This window comes from Microtus ochrogaster, chromosome 2, assembly GCF_000317375.1.
Source record: "Microtus ochrogaster isolate Prairie Vole_2 chromosome 2, MicOch1.0, whole genome shotgun sequence".
Lineage (NCBI taxonomy): Eukaryota > Metazoa > Chordata > Mammalia > Rodentia > Cricetidae > Microtus > Microtus ochrogaster.
In genome coordinates, this window is record NC_022010.1 from 47568368 (window position 1) to 47582257 (window position 13890).

At 41.4% G+C, this 13890-nt stretch overlaps 1 protein-coding gene across 1 annotated transcript in view; it reads left to right on the forward strand.

Moving 5' to 3' along the window:
- The first annotated feature begins 7919 nt into the window (after positions 1 to 7919).
- LOC101989136 (transmembrane protein 45A-like) overlaps positions 7920 to 13890 on the forward strand; it is a 22952-nt gene continuing 16981 nt past the window's right edge. Inside the window, exon 1 of the mRNA XM_013351823.1 lies at positions 7920 to 7965. Within this exon, the coding sequence (XP_013207277.1) occupies positions 7920 to 7965 (46 nt within the window). The remainder of the gene's footprint in view (positions 7966 to 13890) is intronic.

The window sequence follows — 13890 nt, forward strand, 5'->3', positions numbered from 1 at the left end:
AAGGGGATTCAAATTGGGAAGGAAGAGGTTAAACTTTCATTATTTACAGATGATATGATAGTGTACATAAGCGACCCCAAAACCTCCACCAAAGAACTCCTAAAGCTGATAAACACCTTTAGTAATGTGGCAGGATACAAGATCAACTCCAAAAAATCTGTCTTTCTACCCATCTTTATGTCGCCCATCTATTTGTTTTTGGGCTGTTTTTGTTTGTTTGTTTAGGGAGGATTTTGAGACAAGGTTTCTCTCTGTAGCTTTGGAGCCTGTCCTGGAACTTGCTCTGTAGAACAGGCTGGTGTCAAACTCACAGAGATCTGCCTGCTTCCACCTCCGGAGTGCTGGCATTAAAGGTGTGCACTGCCACCACCACCTAGATCTATTTGTTGTTGTAAATAAACCCTTCGGAACCACCTGTGATTTCTTTACAATAAAGTTTGCTTCTACCTTCTGTTGATTTCAGGGTCCATGACCACTTCCTTGTTGGTCTGGCAACAGAAAAATGTCACAGGCTTGGTCCTGAGGAGTTGCTCCCAGACACAGCTATGTGCAGTACCTCAAACTGGAGAGATACCTTTGGGTATGGGTGGGGGGGGGAAGGTAGGTTGGGGTTTGTTCCCCAAGAATATCTGGTATCTGAGCATCTATTTTGTTCCAAGTAGTCAGCAAGGAAATAGAGAACTTGAAATTAAGGTAAATCAGAATGGCATCAGAGAAGAACACAAGTGAGCACAATGACTGAGGGAAAAGAACCGGAAAACTTCCTCAGGTGTGGCCACCACTCAGGGTTCTGCCGATCCTGACTGCAAGCAGGGCTAACCTGCCCATGGACCCAGCTTTCCTGCTGATGTGAGTGTGGGACTGGGAGCATTAGGAAAGATCATTTCTGAGCTTATTCTAACTGGTGACTCATTTGATTCAGACAAATGTCTGGCTATTGTTTCAGTGAGCCACCACGGGCAGATATATATACACAAAGCCTTGTTATTGCTAACTAGCCTACCCTTTTCACTCCTGCTTTTGCACCATGTTTTTCTTATGCAACGGTAGCAAAGAATACAGAAGGTGAGGGTTGTTGTTTCTCTTTACGGGTGTTTTAATAATAGCAGATGCTAGGCAGAAGGAAATGAGGAAAGTTCCATAACTGGCAGTCTCCTTCCCTGTACCACTGAGACATATGGACAGCCATATGCCAGCTTTTGCTGAGACAAATTTCATGGGCAGTGTCAATTATACCCTTCACGAATGATATGACAAGCCTTCAGGAACTCTTCCTAAAGTGAGAGTTGGGTACTTGATGAAGATCAAGTAAGAAGGAATCTTCTTTAGAGGCAAGATTCCTTCTGGGTTGAAGAATAAACCCTGTAAACGATTTAAAGAAGGCCAGCCTAAGCCAAAAGATAAGAGATTGTTGCCACACCTGAGGATGAGATAAGCTAATGGAAAATGACACCTTATATGTCACCAGAGTGCATGGTCTGTTAGGGCAGGCAGGTTCAAGTGCAAACGTGGCAAATCTCCGAGAGCCTAGTAACTCATTTTAAAGCTCTGCCCATCACTGTCAGATTCAAAGTAAGCCAGAGCTGGCCTTTCAGTAAGAGCCAGTGATCTCCAGACTCCTTGTAAGTGCTTGTGAGGTTAGATAACCAGTGGCAGGGGCTGAACCTGCTGCTTGAGGGATAAGCTGATGACCACAGATGCCATTTAGCTGTTCCTTCCTGGCTCCAAACCAAATACTCATTCAGTCTTGGCTCCTAACTAATATCGAAAAAAACAGTTCTCACCTCCAAGGAGTAAAGGACACAGTTTATTCTTGAGCATGTATGAGGAACTGTGTCCCAGGTCACAGATTTAGGCCATCCAAAATGTGATGTTTCAACTTGAAAGCAGTGTCATGAAGTTTCCCTGAATAATAAAAGTCACAAATTGAGGCAAGTCTAAAGTACATTGGTGGGTACATTAGAGAAAAGCTTCAGCAAGATGGGGGCAGTTTTTCTGTGGGCCTAAGATGATGTATGATGATGTGCTTAGCTTTTGAGTATGTGGGCCTGCTAAGTTAATAGATTCCAAAAGGCTTTTATCTATTACTCACAAGATATTAGATCCCAGGCAATCACAGTGTATCTTGTTGTGACTCCTTGCCAGGATGTTTGGAAATTAGTGGCCCATGCCTTGGACAACCATGGAACATTGGGAGACGGTGTTATTGTTATGGAAGGCAAGAGTCCCTGCTCATGCTGATGTCATAATCCACAAAACCTGAGGCAGTGTCGCCTGTGTAATTTTTTTTCTGGTGCTTTGTAAGACTCAGTAAACAGAGAATCTACATATAGACTAGTGATAATAGCTCTCCTCTTGCAAATTAACAATAAATAAGCCTTTGGAAAGATGGAAAGAAGAAAATAAAATTGCCCCCCCCCAAAAAATGACCCAGAACTATCTCTGCTATTTTATGGTGTTTGAGCCATCTGGGGCTCTTTTCAAGTTTTCATTTCTAGCTCTCCTACTGACATTCTCACAGCATACCATATCTATCGATGGCCCCAAAACTAAAAAGCCAACTTCCGTCTTTCAGTATAATTGTTTTCTCCTCAGACAATGCACATATAGATTTCAGTCAACTGGTTGCTATAACACAGCATCTGAGAACCATTCATTTCCTTTGCTATGGGTATTGCTATTGATTTTTGAGTCACGTAGAATGGGAAAAGTGAAGAGAGAAAGAAATACAATGATGGTTGACATATGGAGATGGAGAGTTAGGGTCTGAGCCTTGCCTATTATGAGCTATTTGACCTGAGCAAGTTATTTAGCCTGAAAACAGTCATGTGGAGTATAAAATTGGGATGGGGGTGGGGTTCAATCTCATAAAACTGAGAGCACATTATGTAACTGGTGGATAGGTGATGTCCGTTAAATTTAATTTGTTGTGTTATTCACTTTAGACAGATTTATGATTGACGCTTGATTTTATTACAACACAATTGCAAGGTGTATTATAATTGCCATGACACTTAGTTCTTTATTATTATCTTTAAATAAGAGGTAATGATCAGCATGATTAAGTTAATTAGTGCTTGTAAGACATGTTGATAAAATTGAGAATCTGGTTGGTTCCACCCATATCTATTCTCACTTTCTTCATTTGTCAGTATAAATGGTAGGGTCAAGCAAACTTACAAGGGAGGCATAAGAGAATTGGTATCTGAGAGTTTAGAAAGATACTTTTCCCATTCTATATGCCTCAAAAATCAATAGGAAAGCAATGAACAGTTCTCAGATGCTGTGTTATATCAACCACTTCACTGAGATCTATACATGCACTATCTGAGGAGAAAATGATTTTGCCCTAAAGACAGAAGTTGGTGGGTTTTTAGTTTTAGGTCCATCAAAGAGAACGAGAAAGAGAGAGAGAGAGAGAGAGAGAGAGAGAGAGAGAGAGAGAGAGAGAGAGAGAGATCAGTCCTAGGCCCCACCCATAGATTTTGATTTAATAAGTCACGGGTGAGGATTTAATAAGTCACATGTGTTTTATGACACTCCAGAAGTTCGCACATGGCTCCTCAGCTGCTTCATCTACATGGTCAGGCTGAGAACGATTTCTCTAGAGGGCAGCAAAGTCTTGACCACTGCTGACTACATAGCTTATCTAATCTTTCCCCCTGGCAGCTCCAGTCCTCCTGAATTTGAGTCTTCTGATGATGTGTCTTACTGTGAGAATTGGAGCTCTTGTCCTAATATTACCCTTCCTTGGCACACTGGAGTGGGCACTTCTAGAGCCTGTGCCAATGACACGGGGCAGAGGAGAGTCTGTTCAGTGTCTCCCAATCCTTTGCTTCCTTCATCAGGCAGAATGAGGTGCCACTCTGGAGAGCTTTGTGGCTTCTGAGACAGAAACAGACTTGACTTTAGGCAGCGACTTCTTTATGGCAAAGGTATGTTTCTATGTCTTCTATTCTCAGCCTTACGGAAGAATTTTGTAATAATGTTTTCATTTTATCAACTGAGGCAAGGCAACTTAAATATGTGTTCTAGATCCAGTTCACAATGGTGGAGCTGCCCTTCTATGTGAAGAATCTGATTCAAGGAGCTTGGCTCTCAAATGTCTTCTAGGAGGGATCTGAAGTAGGTCCTAGGTTCCTAGGTCCACTGAAGCAGAATATTTAGGTCGTGCTTGTTTGCATTTATATGGGCTCTTCAGTGGATCCCAATAATCGTTGGTGTTGGAAAATAGAACACGCAGCTTTCTGTCTGCCACACTGATTTGGAACCTGTGAATCTGCAGAGTGTTTTTAATTTCTATTCCCATCCTCCCTGCCTTGGCAATATTTAAAATGTTTATTTCAGGGGAGCTGAGAAAAAACATATAGCTCAATAAAAACTCTGGAGAGTTTTGTGATTTCTGAGACAGACACAGCCTTGACTTTGGGCAGTGATGCTCTACAGCAAGAGCATGTTTGTGTGCTTCTCATCCTTGGCCTTACAGGAGACTCTATTAATATCATTGTTCACAATTTTTGGATGAGGGGAGGCAGCTCAAATATGTGTTCTGGACCAAGTATACAGTGATAAAGCTGTCCTTGAATGCAAATAATTTGATTCCTAATTCTGGGATCTCAAATGTCTTCTAGGAGGCATTTAAACATGACTCCTGGCTCCACCCTGGTTACTGAATCAGAATATCTGATTGTGGCTCAATTATTGGCAGGTTTCTTCTGAATGTTTTCAAAAATATTGAAATATTTTATTAACTCCTTGATTACTTCATATATGCATACAATGTATATTGGTCATATTAACCCCATATGCCTCCCTTTAGTTCCTCTCAGATCAAACCTCTGTCACATCCATACTTTTGTTCTTTCTCCTTCCCTCTCCGAGTCTGTCTCTGCCTCTCTCCGCCCCCCTCCATCTCCACCCTGTTCTTAAATTACCTACTGAGACCAAGTTGAGCTTCTTTATACTCATGGGTGTGGGGCCATCCACCCAGGCATGGTTGACACACCAAGGAACACACCCTTAAAAGTCCTATTTGTGGCAGAACACCTCAAAGACACTTTTTCTCTGCACTTTGGTTGGTTGTGAGTTTCTGCATTAAACACTGTCTGCTGCATGAAGAAACTTTTCTGACCGAGTCTGGGAGCTGCAATAATCTATGGGCATAGAGATGATATGAACAGAGAGGGTAGTTTGATATTATGTTCATTCAGCAAAATAATAATAGGCTATTTACTCCTGGTGCTTCTGAACTACCATACCATGGGTTTGTCATCAAATATATAGTTTCAGGCTGTTTCCACCTATGGCGCAAGCTATAAACCCAATCGGCGACTGGCTACCTCCATGTCAGTATTTATGCTAGTATTTCATCAAGGACATTTCCCCCACACCGGTTGTTATTATAGCTCACAGCATCACAGCTGGTTCCTGTGGTTAATGTGTCTAATATCAAGGAAGAAAAGGGAATAATGAACAAAGGGGTTTAAGTGGAGAGAAAGAAGAGTGAGGATGGCAAGAAGGGTGATAACTAATACTAAAGATGCTGGAAAAAGCCTATGGACACCTACAAGCTTCATATAATTTGTATATTCACAGAAAAACATTTAACTGTAATATCCCTACACAGGGAATAATGCTTCTCCCCAAAGCCATAGCTTGTCAAATAGAATGCCAGTGCCACATGAGGCTACATACACAGCATGGTGACAAATTATCCAGTTATCTAAAAGCAGAAACCCCTCCCCCAACCTTTATAAGATTGTACATAGGACAAATATAATGAACGGGTATGACATTCAGTCAATAGTCCTGGGCTTCATATATACTATTAAATTTCAAGCCCCTCTTCATTGTTAATTATACTATTAAGTAACAGCCTTGAATATTCTTTTCAGGAAATTTTTGCCCAAGATTGTGAAATCATTTTTACACATTCTTATCTATTTTTCTTTTATTTATTCTTTGTGGATTCCACATTATACATTTCTACTTTTCTCTCTGTCCCTCCAAATCTACCCTCTGCTGTTGCAACATCCCCCCCCCAAAAAAAAACTAAACCAAATTAAAACAAACAAACAAACAAAACAAAAACAAAAACCAAAAAAGAAAAGAGTCCTGTTGCGAAGCTGTAATGTGGCCCACGGAGACACACAGTTTACCCTTTAGTCCGTTCATCTTTACTTGCAAGTGGTCTGGCTGAAGACCTCTGGTTTCTGCTACACCACCCCACCGATAATGGGCTCTCACTGCGGCTCCTCTTGGATATCCTGCTGTTGTATTGTGGAGAGTCTGCTGTTTGGGGTCTGTAGGTTTGTCACCTTCACCTGCTCCAACAGTTCACAGATTTGGTGGATATTGGGGTGGGCCAACTCATAGCCTTAGTTCTAGATCTGGGTGGTAGCTGGGTTGGTCAACTCCTAGCTTTCCCTCCTTGTAACTACCTGGATGAACCCAACGAAACAGTTTTATGGCCCAATAAACCTATCTGCTAACACAATAATCCAAATCAGACCAAAACAAACTGAATTAGAAAAAGCCCGGGTTTAATGGATGCCAGTGTTCCAGGGTGACCAGGGAAGGGAGGAGAGGAGAAAGGAAGGCTGGAAAACCAAGTGTTTGGTCTCTGGGAGGCAGTTTTAAGAGCCTGTGGGAGTGGTCTTGAGCTTCTCTCTGGAGGGGTCATCATTTTGCAGGCTTTCTCAGAGGTGGAGTCTGGACTGAGGCAACTCCCAGGGGAGGGGCCTGGGATGGAACTTTCCACCCAAACATCAGCACTAGCATGGCTAGCTCATCTCAAGCAGCCTACAGCAAGGAGTGGGGCCAAGTCTCTTGTTCTTGGGCCCTCAGATGCAGGTTCCCCTCATTATATAGCCAGCGTCAGTTCTACTGTTTTTTGTTTGTTTGTTTGTTTGTTTTGTTTTTTTTTTTTTTTTGGTTTTTCGAGACAGGGTTTCTCTGCAGCTTTGGTCCTGGAACTAGCTCTGTAGACCAGGCTGGTCTCGAACTCGCAGAGATCCGCCTGCCTCTGCCTCCCGAGTGCTGGGATTAAAGGCGTACACCACCAATGCCCGGCACGTCAGTTCTACTGGTTTGCCAAGGCAAGGTACAGAGCCCTCTGTCCTGATTGTTCCATGGGGCATATGGGGAGGCAGGGAGGTCAGCTCTCCTGCTCTCACACCTTCAGGATTGGCTCACCTGTGTCCCTAACCTCAGGGTCAGTTCTAGTGTGTTGCCCGGGAGAGGTGCATGTCTATGGTGAGTGGTGGGGCTATCTTTCCTGAGTGCAGGGATTAGCTCTCCCCCAAGGGTAAGGCCAGCTCACCTATTGCACTGTCCAGCCAGGGGCAGGACTGGTAATCCCAGAGCCAGGGATGGGCGGGACTGGCTCAGCACAGCATGGTTCCAATGACCCAGGTGCTAACACTGGCCACTGACATCATCACAGACCCCAGCTGCAACTGCAGCAGAAACAAAGACCCAGACATGGCCTTTGGCAGTAGTCCTGGCCCAGACAACACAATGGCCCTGGATGACAGTGCATGCCACTCAGGTCAAACTGTCCCTGGCAGCAGCATGCCCCTCCCACCCCCACCCTAGCACCAACATAGTCACAGCTTACGACCTAGACCCAGGACATCTGTGTGGCCTTTGGCGGCAACATGAGCCATAGACGTCAATAGAGACCCTGGCTGTGGTAGGACCGCGAACCCAGTGATGGTCTTAGACAGCAGCCTGGCCTGAATGTCACCATGGTCCCAGGTGGCAGCACAGACTATCCAGATCAGCATGGCTCCTGCAGCAACATGGTTTTCAGATACCAACATGGCCCCAGGTGGTAGCCCAGATCCTCGGCATCAGCATGGTCTTTGATGGTCTCAAGAGCCACAGACCCTGGATGAGGCAGGGCCACAGACCCAGACATGGTCCTCAGTAGCAGCCCAGATCAGGTTGTCACCAGAGCCCCAGGTAGCTAGCTATTCAGGCCACTAGATTGGCATGACTCCCACCCGTGGCAGTGTAGCCCTTGGAAACCGAAGTGGCCCCTCCACTGGCTCCTGCATGGCCCCAGCGATGTCAGGAGCCAAAGACATCAACTCAGGCTCCCTTGGCTGCTCCAGGGTCCCGGATCAAGACCTGGCCTTTGGTTAAAGCCCAGGCACAGACATCTCCCTGGACTCATGCAGCCAGCTGGCCATTCATGTCAGCCCATTCCTCATCACCTTCACATCTCTGCATCCGTCTCTCTCCCCAGCCCACAAACCATTCTGCCTCTCCCTCTCTTCTCCATCCCCACCCTGTACTCCCTCACCACAATGGTGCCCAAGCTCCTAGCACCAGGGCTCTTGGTTGGGTCACAGGTGGTACTTGGTTGAATACTGCCCACTGCACCAATAAAAGATGGCACAGACCGGTTGCCTTTCATCTCTCCTCTGATTCCAGACAAGATCCTGGGTTACTGTGGCCCCGCAGACCTGTAAGTCTGGGGAGGGGGCAACATCTGCGTTCGTCACAGATTCAGGCCCTTGCTGAGCCTGCGACTCCTGGTGGATTGTGGACATTTTTTAAATATAAATTGCAACATTTCTTTTTATATAAGCGGGAATAAATGTTTGGGAAAATGTACATAATCATAAATTACTTAACTGAATTTGTCACATTTTAATTTTTCTGAAAAAGTAGTATTTTGATTTTAAAAAGGATTTTAAAGTCAGCATTTTCAAAGATTAAATGGTCTTCTAGACCATCATTTGTCAATTCATAAAAGAATAAGATTGACCCACCCACCAGAAAACATTTATCAGCCTATAGTGTTGGTTGTCAGACTAGAGATGGTGGTTACATGCTACCAGTGTCTGGCAGGCAGATGTCAGTGCTCTAAACGTACTGCTGTGCTCTATGCAGTAGCTACTCATCCAACCTCACTAGAGAATTATCTGGTCCCAATGTCAATAGTAGTGCTTCTGCAGAATTCTGTCTTCCGCTGTTGTTTCTTACACTTCATTGTGATAGGATGTGCTGATTTGGGTCAAATAAGGACTTAGAGCTGATAGGTCTGTTGTAGGACATCAGCTTCTGCTTTTCCAATAAAGCCATGAGTTTTTGTTTTTGTTTTTAAATACCAGAATGATTATCTTACTTTGAGTATCAGTGTTCTAGACTATCAGATGGGTTTGCCTAGAGAGAGGCCAATAAGAGGCCCAGAAATCACTTGCATATGACATAGATATACCACTCCTTGGCATATGCCCAAAGGACAGCATACCCTACTCCACAGGTGCTTGCTCAACACTGTTCATAGGTAGTCTTGGCTAGAAAATGGAAACAGCTGAAATGTCCTTTAACAGAGGAATAATGAACATATGGTACACATATACATTATAGAATAGTATTCAACTGAAAAGAAAAATGAAATTATGAAATTTTCAGAATAATGGGTATACTTAGAAAATATTATATTGAATGAGGTAACCCAGATCCAGCAAAATAGACATCGAATGTTCTTCTCTTATCTTCAATTCCTAGCTCCAACATTTCTGATGTTAGTATATAACACATGGTAACTACAGAAATCACAAGAGTATAAAGGAACCATGGTGGAGGGTTATTGAGAGGGGAAAGCAGGATTTAGGTAATAAGAAACAGTAAGTGGAGAAACAGCCTGGGCCCCTAACTGGAGAGAAGAAGGGGGTGCGGTACAGAAAAAGGAGGGAGAATGGACAAATAATACCAAGATAGTTTGATAAAGTCTCAAGGAATCATATTTTATATTTACCTAAAATTCTACAGTAAATATAAATGTATCTGTATACAATGCACACACACATATGCATGCATGTGTACCAAACACCAGAACAATCTAGGCTATTGCTGTTGCCCTTGGATGCCTCTTAGAGGTTTAAGATAAGCATCTATTACTGAAGACATCATACACTTAGGACAGAGGACTTGGTTGGTTCCAGCTGGGTCTAACCCTGAAAGTCTTACTGTAGTCTAGTTTCCATAGAGCCAGAAAGTACTCTTTGCAAGTTGCCAAGGGAGGAGATTAATTGTAGTCCTACCCAGCTGTGACGCCTATGAACCACAACAATGACCGGCATGGCAAGATACCCAGAAAGTTGTAATAGTGACGCTCACACGTGGTGGTAAGCAACAGCTGTCTAAGTGGATTTTAAGGCCCACTCAACAGAACAGAAATTGTACCTGGTACTAGAAAAATAGAAGCTTCCCAGGACTAGTGAGGTTGTGAGTCTTAGAAGAGAATCTACTACCACCACTCTGCTAGACTAGCAAAATTCCTCAATGTTTTCTAAATCTTGACCTTCAAACCATAGATAAGTGTAGTTACCACTTCTCACCAAAGACTCTTCTTTTTACAACAAATGAAGACAGTTACAAAAAACCACAAGTGGCTACAAACATAAAGGTCAGTGGATTGTGGAGTACCCACCTCCAGTGTCTACATCTGCAACACAGCTCCTACAACCATGGCTTAGGGAGCTTGGCAGAAGAGGGTGGAAAGAACCAGAATAACAGGGAGTTTGCTGTGTGGCTGCCTTTCTTCTAAAGGGCAGCATAAACAAGACTGAGTAATTAAAATATCAATAGATACGCCGATGAACTATGGATGAACGATGGACAAAATCCCTTGGCTCCTACCCTTAGAGAACTATAGGAAAATTCTACATTGTCTTGAGATCTGGACAACTCATTTAAATTCTCTAAATCTGTGCCTCATTTTAAAATGGTAATCCTTCTTCATTCATGCTTGGGTTTCAAAAATTAGGCGTGTGAAATAGTTGGCTTGGTACCTAATATATGGTGTTTAGTGACTGGAAATTTTAATTCTTATAGGTGTTATTGCTATTATAGTGAGATCTATTGTAAATCCACGGCCAAAACAAGATAGACTTCTGTATGGAGATGAGAGATTCCAGAAATGCTATTCCTACCTGCTGTTTATTCTTATTTCTGTAGATCCCAGGGGATTTCCAAGGTCATGCCCTCCCAGGATCTTTCTTGATTTTTTTGAGTCTTTGGTGGAATTCAGTGAATATTCTGAACCATATCTGCAAAAAACATAAACAGATTTACCTTCAATCTAAAGCATGGATCAATCGAGCAGAACTTTTGGATGGAATTATACTAACTGGCATGGTTTTAGTTGGTGAGTGCTTTTAACTTCAGAGTTCTGTTTTCTTTTTGTGTGCATATTTTCATGTGTATAAAGAAGATTTAATAGAAAATAAAGTACTAAAGATAATTTTGTTTGCAAACTACCCCCTTGTATATATTCAAATTATAATTTTAATCTTATGTACATTATTAAAAAGGTGATTGGTTTTTTATTTTATCATTCTTTAGTTTTTATTATTTTTATTGAGCTATATATTTCTCTCCACTCCCCTTCCACCCTCTCCTATGGTCCCCGTGCTCCCAATTTACTCAGGATATCTTGTCTTTTTCTACTTCCCATGTACATTAGATCCATGTATGTCTCTCTTAGGGTCCTCATTGTTGTCTAGTTTCTCTGGGATTGTGAACTGTAGGCTGTTTTTTTTCTTTATGTTTAAAAACCACTTATGAGTGAGTACATATAATAATTGTCTTTCTGGGTCTGGGTTACTTTACTCAATATGATGTTTTTTAGATCCACCTATTTGCCTGCAAATCTCAAGATGTCATTATTTTTTTCTGCTGTATAGTACTCCATTGTGTAAATGTACTACATTTTCCTTATTCATTATTCAGTCAAGGGGCATTTAGGTTGTTTCCAGTTTCTGGCTATGACAAACAATGCTTTAATGAACATAGTTGAGCACATGTCTTTGAGATACGATTGAGCATCCTTTGGATATATACCCAAAAGTGGAATTTCTGAGTCTTGAGGTAGGATGTTTCCTAATTTTCTGAGAAATTGCCATACTGAAATCCAAAGCAGCTGTACAAATTTCCACTCCCATTAGCAATGGAAGAGTGTTTCTTTTATCCCACTTCCTCTCCAGCATAAGTTGTCATCAGTGTTTTTGATCGTGGCCATATTTATTGGTAGAAGATGAAATCTCAGAGATGTTTTGATTTGCATTTTTCTGATGGCTAAGGATGTTGAGCATTTCCTTCAAGTGTCTTTCAGCCATTTTAGATTCTTCTGTTGAGACTTCTCTGTTTAGAGCTGTACCCCTTTTTTTATTGGGTTATTTATTCTTTCAATGACCAGTTTCTTGAGTTCTTTTTATATTTTATAGATCAACCCTCTGTCCAATGTCGTGAAGATCTTTTCCCATTCTGTAGGCTGCTGTTTTGTCTTGTTGACCATGTCCTTTGCTTTACAGAAGCTTCTAAGTTTCAGGAGGTTCTATTTATTATTTATTGCTCTCAGTGTCTGTGCTACTAGGGTTAAATTTAGGAAGTGGTCTCCTGTGCCAATGTGTTCAAGTATACTTCCTACTTTCTCTTCTATGAGGTTCAGTTTGGTTGGTTTTATGTTGAGGTCTTTGATCCATTTGGAGTTGAGTTTTGTGCATGGTGATAGATATGGGTCTATTTTCATTCTTCTACATGTTGATATTCAGTTATGCCAGCACCATTTGTTGAATATGCTTTCTTTTTCCAGTTTTATATTTATTGCTTTTTTTAAAATCAAAAATCAGGCATTTGTAGGTGTGTGGATTGATATCTGGGTCTTCGATTCAGTGCCATTGATCTTCCTGTCTGTTCAATACCAGACAATACCAGGCTGTTTTCAGTACTGTAGCTCTGTAGTAGAGTTTGAAGTCACAGATTGTGATGCCTCCATTTCCTTTAAGTTTTCCAGTTTTGTGGAGTACAGGTTTTCGAAATATGAACTAATGATTTTTCTGGATTTTCTCCACGTCTTTTATGTCCCCCCTTTTGTTTCTGATCTTGTTTATTTGGATAGTCTCTTTGCCTTTTGATTGGTTTGGATAAAGATTTGTCTATTTTGTTGATTTTCTCAAAGAACCAACTCTTTGTCTCATTGATTCTTTGTATTGTTTTCTTTTTTTTCTATTTTGTTGATTTCAGTTCTCAATTTGATTATTTCCTGTCATCTAGTCCTCCTGGGTGAGTTTACTTCTTTTTGTTCTAGAGTTTTCAAATGTTCTGTTAACTTACTAGTGTGGGATTTTTTTATGTAGGTATTTAGTGGTATGAATTTTCCTCTTAACACTGCTTTCATTGTGTCCCATAAATTTGGGTATGTTGTATTCCCATTCTTATTGAATTTTAGAAAGTCTTTAATTTCTTCCTTTTTTTTTCTTTGACCCATTGATGATTCAGGTGAACATCGTTTAATTTCCATGGGTTTGTGGGCTTTCTGGAATTAGTGTTGCTGTTGAATTCTAATTTTAAGCCATGGTGATCCAATAAGCTACATGGGGTTATTCCATTTTTTTTGTATCTTTTGAGATTTTCTTTGTTACCTAGTATGTGGTCATTTTTTTGAGACAATTCCATGAGATGCTGAGAATACAGTATATTGTTTTATGATTGGATGGAATGTTCTATAGATGTCTGTTAAGTCCATTTGAGTCATAACATCTGTTAATTCCCTTATTTTTCTGTTAATTTTCTTTCTGATAGACCTGTTCACTGGTGAAAGTGGGGTGTTGAAGAATTCCACTATTAGTATGTAGGGTTTAATGTGTGATTAAAGCTTTAGAAGTGTTTCTTTTATATGTGAAGGTGCCTTGTATTTGGGGCCTAGTTGTTCAATATTGAGATTTCCTTTTGATGGGTTTTTTTCCTATAACTAATATGAAATGTCCTTCTTGGTCTCTTTTGAATGACTTTAGTTTGAAGTCTATTTTGCTAGCTATTAGGATAGCTACAACAGCTTGTTTCTTAGGTTCATTTGATTGGAAATTTTTTTCC